Source organism: Gavialis gangeticus, unplaced genomic scaffold, assembly GCF_001723915.1.
Source record: "Gavialis gangeticus isolate Ggan-Ray unplaced genomic scaffold, GavGan_comp1, whole genome shotgun sequence".
Lineage (NCBI taxonomy): Eukaryota > Metazoa > Chordata > Crocodylia > Gavialidae > Gavialis > Gavialis gangeticus.
The window spans coordinates 20,624,984-20,635,281 of NW_017729022.1; the positions used below are offsets into that span (position 1 = coordinate 20,624,984).

General features: G+C 38.2%; 1 protein-coding gene across 4 annotated transcripts in view; it reads left to right on the forward strand.

The window, feature by feature from the left end:
• The window catches only part of USP15 (ubiquitin specific peptidase 15), a 135,411-nt gene that overhangs the window by 62,935 nt on the left and 62,178 nt on the right, over window positions 1-10,298 (forward strand). For all 4 annotated transcript variants that reach the window (XM_019514638.1, XM_019514640.1, XM_019514637.1 and 1 more), the window contains 2 exons: window positions 1,558-1,703; window positions 3,542-3,603. In XM_019514638.1, coding sequence (XP_019370183.1) covers window positions 1,558-1,703; window positions 3,542-3,603 — 208 coding nt within the window. The remainder of the gene's footprint in view (window positions 1-1,557; window positions 1,704-3,541; window positions 3,604-10,298) is intronic.

Genomic DNA, 10,298 nt, shown 5'->3' on the forward strand with positions numbered 1-10,298 from the left:
TACAATGTAAGGGTGGTTTCAGTGAAATGTTTGAACAGCTGAGTATTGAAATGTAAGCTAGGTGTACTGAAACATGGGAAATAGAGCATAATATATTAAAGAAAAACTGTTCTCTTTATTGTCTAAAGGTGATTATCAAATATTGTCAATCTACAATTGACATTTCTAAGCCTACCTCTTATAAACATTTTATTCAGTTTTGACTTTTATAGTTTTTTCTTTAATTTAAACTATATATAAGCTGACTTGTAAATATTTAATCATTTACAACTTAGCCTTAACTATATTTGAAATTATTTAGTACAATATGGATGGTTAATATATTGGTTGGTTCTTTGGACTGTATGTTTTACAGGCTACATGACTTTATAAATATCCAATTAGCCTTCATCTTTTACTTTTTCCTACCTTCTGATTTAGTGTTATTGAAAGAAGGAACAATGAGCTAGGGAAAGAGGTACAAAGAACTAAACAAGAGGAAAAGTTTTTAAAATGTATATTAAAGAGCAGAGACGAAGCAAACAGGAACAATATCTGAGGCAAATTATTTTTTGTTACAGTACTTCCTGCGATGGCTAAACTTATATTTTCTGTGCCCTGATTTTTTTAATCTAATTTTTCTTTGTTTTAATGATAAGCTCTTAGCGGTTAGAACACAGTACTGTTGGGAATCCTTATAAACATGTCACTTCATAGATTTCATAGACATTAGGGCTGAAAGGGACCGTGGAAGATCAAGTCCAGCCCCCCGCCCGAAGAGCAGGAACACTTAAGCACACACATACATATAAATTTAACTGGTGTTGCTATGTTCCTAACTTCATTTTAGAGGAAAAAAGCCAGTCAGCAAAGGGTTCAGAAATTATGATTGTATTTAAAAGTATGTATAGCAGTTGATAACTTATATTTTCTTAACCTCAGAAATGTCACTATTTCAGGTAGCAGAATGAATATTGGCTTAATAAATGATTATTTAATAAAACTGTATTAAGCGTAGGTACATTACTGGATCACATTTGTATATATATTTTGTGGGGAAAGGGGTGTATGATAGGACAATATAGCAAATTTATTAAAATGTATCGGCCACTAGAATTTAAAAGGATTGATTTGATTTGAGGTTGAGGTGAATAACTCAGTCCTCCCTGCCTCTGACTTTGCAGCCACTCTTCCTGTTGTCTTTCTGTGCTGACTGTACTGTCTTCTGAAGAAGTTATACTTAAATGTGCTGAGTAGATGGTCGTGTGGATGCCACTGTCTCCGTTGTTTTTTAGCTCATTTCAGGTTCCTTCATGGTACTGTACTAAAAGTCTGGGAAGGCTGTAGTGGCTCCATTTGGCAGGATCCTGGGATGGAACAGATTGAGCATGGTAAAGGCATTAGAGGGGCAGTAGGCTTAACTTACGGCACACCTGCCAAAAAGGTTGGCCCAAACTGACACAATCTATACAGCTAGTATCACTGTATCATTAGTATTTTGAGAGTGATTTAAATGGTATTGATGTGGGACTTTTGTCATGGAATATTTAATTTTTATGCTGTCTCCTTTCAATCTAGATACAATTGAAAAAGAAATAAGAAAAATCTTCAATATTCCAAGTGAAAAAGAGACCAGATTGTGGAACAAATACATGAGCAATACATTTGAACCATTGAATAAACCAGATAGTACCATACAGGATGCTGGTTTATACCAGGGCCAGGTATTATGCAATATATTTTTGTTTACTTAAAATTAGTCTTTAAAAATTACTTGAATTGCTTACATTTTCCTATACCTAGTAGATCCTTTTCTATTTAAATGTAGTTTACTTTGTCTTTCCCTTTCTTCAAGTTGGGTCTAGACTTGGGCTATCCTGGAAGTCAGTGAAGGAGTTTACAGTACCAATGTGGGAACTAGCAGTGTAGACAGCCTAAGAGACTCAGGGTATGTACAGACATTACATTTAGATCAGTCTAACTAGGGTTAGTCTTAAGTGCTGAACAACTTTGGGAGGCTGGGGCAAAAAATGGCCACCAGATCTAATGTAGTTCACTCACATATGGATCTTACACTTAGATTGATGTAGCTAGGCTGAACAGTACAACCCAATACAGATGCTTGGGCTGGTTAGAGTGAGCAAAAAATGGCTAGCACAGTCTACCTCTAGTTCACCTAGGTCACCTTTCCCACACCTTCCAGACCCACTAACCCCCTCTAACTCATTCTAACTTCCTTAGATCAAGATCCCAGCCCTACCTCCAGCACTAGTGAGTGTATGTATCATACATGACACAGGACCATTCCGCTTAAAGTAATCCATGTGATTACAGACTGAGTCTCATGAATATGTGCATGCATTCACAGTGCAGCTCTGAGACTGGGAAAGCCAAGCTGATAACCTCAGCCCTGGGGCAGTGCTTTTCCTTCTGCCTTGCCAACGCTACTTTTAGCCCTCCAAGCCCTTTATTCCCTGACAGACACCTCCCCTTCCCTACCTGAACTCATCAACCCTTCCCCACCACCTGCACACCTGCTAACCCACTCCATCTTGCCAAACTCCCCTGAACCTCACTAACCCCCATGGACCTGTTAGCCTCTGATTGACCCCACCAACCCCTGCAGAACCCACTACCCTTCCCAACCTCTTCCACCCTACCCCACCTTACTTAGGTCAGGCTCCTGGCACCAGTGAATGTCTGTACAGCTGGCATCCAATGTACAGTCATGCAGCTTAAGCCTCATGATGGTAGATAGCATCTTGGGACTGTTTGTACAGAGCCTTAATCAGTGTCAAACAAACACATATCTGAAGAAACCAATCCAATCCTGAAATTCTTGAGTCCCAGAATGCTGCCCTAACTTAATTCATAATAGTAGAATGTAGCTTTTTGTCTTTTTACTGTATTTACTTGATTCTAAGACATATTTTTTTTCCTAGTTTAATATGTGGTGGGGGACTCCATCTTAAAATCGCTGGTGGGAAGGAGTGTGGGCCAGGTGGCTGCTGCAGCTCTGGCTCCAGCCCCTACCCAGAGTCATGGCCATAGCCACAGCAGAAGGGGGAAGCAGAGGCTGTGGGGCAGGGGCAGGAGGAGGAGGAAGCAGCGGCTGGGTGAATGGGCCTGAGTCTGCAAGGTGGAGAGCAGAGGTGGCAAGAGATAGGCACAAGTAGGGGGCAAGTTGCTTGACCTCCCCATGCCATCTGCTTGCCCCTCTGTAGTAGCAGGGGGAGGGGAGAGTGTGAATTCAAGGCAGCCCTGCAATAATTAGATTTATACATGGAAAACTATAAATACTTACATTTTCCTTATATAGGATCTAATTAATAGGGGGTGGAGGGTTCTTATTCAGGTTTGTCTTAAATTTGAGTAAGCACTTCAGATTTCTGCTCTGAGCTGTTTGGATAGAGTAGGATATCTGAAAAACTAAAATAACTGTACTTCGCTGCCCCTGTAAGTCACCCGTCCACAAGCCAATTAAAAGGGGTTGCTGTTTTGAGCCATCTGAGCAAATGGCATTCTGATGTTTTTTGTTACAGTATTTTTCTCTTTTTGATAGATACTGGTGATAGAACAAAAAAATGAAGATGGAACATGGCCAAGAGGTCCTTCTACTCCTAAGTAAGTAATCAAAATTAATTAATCCTTGTTTAATACTGTACTTTAACCCAAGATTATTTTATGAAGCCTCCTGATTTAAAATAAGAGTTTTGAAAGTGGTAAATGGATTTTTAAAAATCCATTTCCTATTATGTTAAATCTGTTAATATAATGAATATATGGTTGTGCACACTTACTGTGTTCTACATCTTGTAGAATTTGATATGAAACTGATATTCTTGTACAGGCAACCCCCACTTAATGCTGTTTCATTTAACACTATTTTGCTATAGTGCTTATTTTACATTGTTACCCAACTCTACTTAGCGTTCAGTGAGTTTCACTATAATGCTCACAGATAAGTGCTAAGAATGATTTTGGTGGCTTTAAAATGTGAAAAGGTGAAAGTTGGTTTTGCTTAACATTCAGTTCGGCTTAATGCGCTGTTTCTCGGGAACCAATTAAGAGCGCTAAGTGGGGGGTGCCCTTACATCTTATCTACTGCACGTTTTTGTTTTCTTTAGACTATTCATTTTTAATTGAGAATTTTTTTTAGAGAACTGATATTAAACTTGGATTATTTTAATATGCATTCAAGTTTTAAAACATGGTATCATTCTTATTTAAAGAATTCTACAAGGTGAATTAATAAAAATGTGGGTTTATCACATTTTCTTGCTTTATTTTTTAATTGATAGAAATTCTCTTGTTCACAAAACACTTCATAACGTGGAGGAAAAAATATATTAAAATACTTGTCATAGCTGGATATTGCATGGGAGAGTGTACAGACATGAGTTTGATAGGATTTGGGGGGTTTTTTATCCCCATCGCTTTCTAAATGATGAGTTAGATATTGGCTGGAAAATTATAACCTACATTTTGCAAGATAGACCCAGAAGAGTATAATTAATTTACAACTATTGGAAACTTGATTTTTAGTGTTATTTGTGTATGCCAGTTGTTTTGAGTCATACTGGCTTAATAATTATATTGTTTCTAATATTTGGACTTCAGAAATATTGATATTGTCAACTGAGGTTTAAAGATGTGTATGGCTACACAAGTTCCAATCCATGATAAGATACTGCAGTATTGGAACTGTGGTTTCATTTTAAGATCATTTACCTGAAGTAAAGTCTTAGTAATTTATATTGACCATGCATGCAAAAAACCCCATTTTTTTAATTATGTAGAGGTGTTTCTTTTAAACATTTATTAACATAAATACATTATAGTGGTTAAAGTTCTGGTGTGGACCAGGTTTGTTTTGTTTTTAACCAAAAATGCTTATTCATCAGAATTTAAATATTTGCAAGAATACATTGGTTTTACTGAAGGTTCTTCTATAAAATAATTGAAGTATTTTTTTTCTGATAAGGCAAAGGACTGTTTCATCTATCATACTTTATGTAATAAAGCTTGAACATAGTCCCTTTACCGTTAAAATGGAAATCAACAACAATTTTCAGTGGAACAAAATCTTGAGTTTCCAGTAGATTCTATTTATACGACACCTTCCCCCACAATTGTTTGAGCAGCTCCTATCCTTTTTGTCCAGTACATCACCACAGTTTAAAACCATTTTATTCATTTTTAAAAAAAAAGTAATCTAAAGGGCTGTGTGCACTTTCAGGTCTATCTACCCTTTTTTGAGGGGGGGGTCCCATTCAATCTTTTGCCTTTTCCTCTGGTGTGTAAGTGTTTTGGGTTAGAATTAGTAACACCATTTCCTTGTATTTCCTTGCAAATAGGGAATCTTTTTTTAACATTTCTTAAGTGTCTTTCAGGAAAGGTGCTCATTTGAGTTCCTTTGTTCACTTAGTCTTAATTCACATATATAACCTCCTATCGGTCTTACACACAGCATTTCTTATAAGTGCTTCTTTTTTAGTAGTATCACTAATTTATCTTTTTTTTTTTTTAATTTGGAGACTGAGATTCTTCTCAGTTTTGGCCTCTTGTTCAGCCATACTGTTCCAGAAGCAACTAACCTCTTGTTAAAATGCCTCAATTAAGTCTTCCTTGCTAAATTTAACAACTGTATATCAGCAGTTCTTTGAAAATGAAGTTACTTTTTAATGGTAGACAGAGCTAACCATTTGTACCATGGTAATGAACGTAAGATGAAGGCTTAGATTCTTTCTCTGGCAGGTATGTGGCAGGGAAGCTACAGAGTGAAATTGAGACATTTTCATTGGTTTAGTTCCACATCGCTTCTTTAAACAGTGAAATTTGGATAGAAGTGCATGAACTTTCCCACTAAAGAGCAGCTCTAAAGTTCTAATACAGGGAATCCATGAGCAGTTTTAATTTTTGTTGTCTATACTACTCCAAGTGTGAAGGTCTGTTGTCCTCCAGTGGTAGCTGGACTGCATACAGATGTTGAGCCTGCTACTCCCTTGATTTATACCTCTCAGAAGGGAGTTGGAAAAGGAAGACCAATTGCTACAACCTCGTAGCCATTTGTTAGAAATACGGTAGAAGAATCTGTCCCCCACTGTGGACCTCTCCAGTAGTGGCCAAGTTGCCATCTCATAATAGTCAGGAGGCAATGGAGAAAATATTTTTGAATTAAGAATGAGTGTGACTATGACAAACATAGTCCTAGAGTCAATGGACTGGAAGGGACCTGTAGGATCAAGTCCAGTCCCCTGCCATAGGCAGGAGGTTAATGAGCTCAATGAAGTGCTTATCCAGCTTCCTCTTGAACACCTCCAAGGATGGCGACTGCATCACCTTTGCCAGAAGTGTGTTCCAGGTTCTAGTTACCCTTACGGAGAAGAAGTTCTTCCTTATGCCAGCCTAAATCTTCCCTCTATTAGTTTGTGACCATTGGTCCGTGTCCTCCCAAAGGGTGCCTTCCTAAAGAATTGCTCCCCCAGATCTTGTTGTTCCTTCCCCCGCCACCCCCCGATGTACTTGTAGGTGGCTATCAAATCACCTCATAGCCTCCTCTTACCCAGACTGGAACAAGCCTAGTTCCCGGAGTCTCTCCTCATGGGGTCTATCGTCCACACCTGTAATCATGTGGGTGGCCCTTCTCTGCATCCTCTTGAGTTGATCCGCATCCTTCTTGAAGTGCGTAGCCCAAAACTGGGCACAGGACTCCAGTTGCAGCCACACTAACTCTGAGTAGAGAGGTAGAAGCACCTCCCTGGATCTGTTGGCAGCACATCGGCTAATGCATGCCAAAGTTCTGTTTGCCTCGCTGGCAGCTTCCTTGCACTGTTGGCTCATTATTCATCTTCTGGTTGATTGTGTCCCTGAGGTCCTGCTCAGATGCTGTGCTAGCCAGTGGACTACCACCTATCCTATAGTTGTGAATGAAGGTTCTTCCTACCTAGGTGAAGGGCCCGGCACTTTTCCCTGTTGAACCTCATCTGATTCCATTCAGCTCTTAGAACCAGTCTGTCAAGGTTGTCCTGGATCTTTACCCTATCCTCTGGTTTGCCTGCATTTCCACACAGCTTGGTATCGTCTGCAAACTTAATCATAGAGCATTCCACCCCCTCATCCAAATCATTAATAAATATGTTAAAAAGCACGGGTCCAAGCAGCGATCCCTGTGGGACACCAGTGGAGACGGGCCTCCGGGATGAGGCTGTCCCATCAATTGCAATTCTCTAGGACCAGCCTCTAAGCCAGTTATCCACCCACCTCACTGTAAGCTGGTCCAGGCCAGTACTCTCCAGTTTAATTGAGAGAATTCTGTGGGAGACGGAATCAAAGGCCTTACTGAAATCTAAGTAAAACGTGAGAGAGGGAGATCCTGAATAGGCTCCAGAGGCATCAGCCTTGTGCAAATTGCATCAAGAAGGGTTGTAGATGAATAAATACATTGTCTAGGTGTTTTCCTTGCGCCATATTAGAGGAGACTGATGGTCATGTCTCTTTATCGACTCTTGCTAGTAGGTGCATGGTGATTTAAATTTAGGTCAAGCTCTGTGTACCATATGTGGCTTTGGTAAAACCAATTTGTACTGGGTAAACCTGATATAAGCAAGAAAGTGGCGAACAAGTGTAAAACATTTTTGCTCCATTTCCTTTGTTGCTGTGTTATTTATACAAAAAACAGATTAAAAATTGAATAATATATGCAGAAAGAGGTTCTTGGCCATGGCATGGAGGCTTTAATTGTTTTTCATGCAATTCATTAGAAGGCATTTAGAAGCAGTCATGAGAACTACAGTGTGTCTTGTTCGTGATCAAACTTTTTTTGATAAATGTTTAACATAGAATTATATGATCAACAGTAGTCTGCTGGGAATCCAGCAAAAAGGGTAAACTTCTATGCTCCTACTCAAGTTGACATTTTTCTTGTCTATTTGATAGCTCTCAAAAGCCGTTAAGTAATAGAAACACTGTAGGAAGAGGAACTGGAGCACTGAGAGTGGCAAGGATAAAATGAGAGAAATTAAAAATCGCAACAATAAAAAAAAATAGACAATCACCAGCAACAGGTCCTGTATTTCATGTCTGTGTTTAAATATAAAAATGCAACTGACACAGTGAAGAAGATTTATGAGGAAAAAAAAATCTAATCTCTATAAAAGTAACTTTAATCTGGGGTTAGTAGCTTTATGCATTTGAGCACCTTGGTTGTGTTTCCTTAATTTGCTGTTTGGATTTATTTTATATTTAACTTCTATAGATTTTCCAGATTTATACTCTTGGTTTTGAGGTAATTTTATTTATTTATTTATTTATTTATTAGATTTATATGCCACCCTTCCCAAGAAGGCTCAGGGCAGCTTACAATGAAAGACTAAACAACCCACAAGAAACAACAACAGGCTCCCCAAACAAGACCCTAATGGAATACTTTCCCTTAAGTGGATTAATGGTGGTTCCAACATGAAGAAGTTTTGCCATCTTTTAATATAGAAATTAAATGCTATTGGATGTAGGTGTCTTTCAAAATTCATGATTCATGAGAGAGGTTCTGATGCATTAAAATGTATTCAACATACAATATGCTGCATACTAAATGCATGCAAAACAAAATGTATAGCACTGCTCAGCAGATGTGATATTTTTCAAATGAAAAATAATAACCATTGTGTCATCAAGCTTTCATTTATGCATTAATTTATCAGTACCTTAGTTAACTGTCCTAGAGTTCTCCCCCATTTCTTTTTCTGTCATATTTGCAGTTTAGCAAAATACTTGCATGCAAATTCAGATGGTGAAACCATAACTTCTGACTCTGCCTCAGGTTAGCCCAATATTTTTTTCTCTGTTCTCTTGTTATTCTTATACTTTTTCTCCTTTAAATATATTGCATAAACGCACATCGTGAGGTGGGTTGCAGAAATTTAAATTTTCTTGAATTTCTCCAGTTTTCCTGGAATTCTTTGACTTCAAGAGACATTTATTTCACTTCTTTTTAAGCTTTCTGTAATGCAGTTTTTGTTAAGGTTTTGAACTTTAAGAACCATTGTCAACTTTTGTTTCCTGTCTGATTCATACAGTTGCTCGCTATAGAGTGGCCTACTTCCTTTCTTTTTTTGTGTCCTTGTGATAAGGCATTTAGCAGAATTTACAGATGCATTTAAATGTGACGGCACTGCCATAAGTACTTCTGCTATGGTCTTGGCTGAGCTGTCAACTGTGTGCCTTAGTGCTTCCACCACCAGAGCCCCGCAGCAGCTTACTTTGGCATTCCAAAGCGATCTACTAAGTCAAAAGCACTAAACTGTGACATCACCAAATACGTTGTAATTAACAAAAATTGAAAAACATAAAATATGTAATGTCTTAATGAGGTTTTGCCAAATACCTTTTAAAATTCAGTGTGGAAATAACTATTTAAAACAACTTTTAATGTAGTTTCAGTAATGGAGCATTTCTTGCTTTTGTCTTCAGTTTAAAGGAAACTCAAAAAACAAGTGGGAGGCAATAAAGAATTTGACTCAAAGTTACAGACCTTTTAAAAACAAGCAACAAGTCATCTGTTCATGTATCAGTGCCAGAAAATTAAAGCAATTGTTCAATGCATTTTGGTAATTTCAGTTAGAAAAAGATTAATTGCATTAAGGATTTATAAGACTTGCAGCTATTAGAAATAGTAGTTGAAATACGAATGCCCATATCCATTATTGCTGTTGTTATTTATACCAGGGGTTGTCGACTGGGGCTCCGTGTCCGGTTGCTGGGGGTACACTGATCCAAAAAGGTTGAATCCCCCTGATTTATACAATTTCTTCCTTTGCTGAAGGGTGCTATGGTTTCTTTCCCTGAATTTCTTATGCATACTTATACATATTTACCTGAACATAAGCAAAGATCAGCTTTATGGCCTTCATATCTTGGGACCAATTTGGATGCCAGGAACACTTGAAATGTAACTGATACAGGTGCATAGATCGAAGGACCATCATTCTATGAAAGTCTGATTTCAGTGGAGCTCTGATGCTAGGAACTCCTGTCAGTTATTCCCCTAAAAGTCTCATATCTGTTTGCAGAAGAGTCTCCCATTGCATTAACTCTTCTTGTGGCTTACCACCTGGCAAAATGGATAAAATAATGGCTATAGTAGCCTAATCCTAGCATAGATATTCAGTCACTAACCTCAGCTTATGCTTATTTCTTTTCTTCCATGAAGAACAGATCTGGATCAAATATGAATCTGTCAGGCAGCTCATCTGTCAACAAAGTATCAGTCATTTGTGTCCCCTAAGGAAGTGGAATTAAACAGAAGGATGTTCATTGTG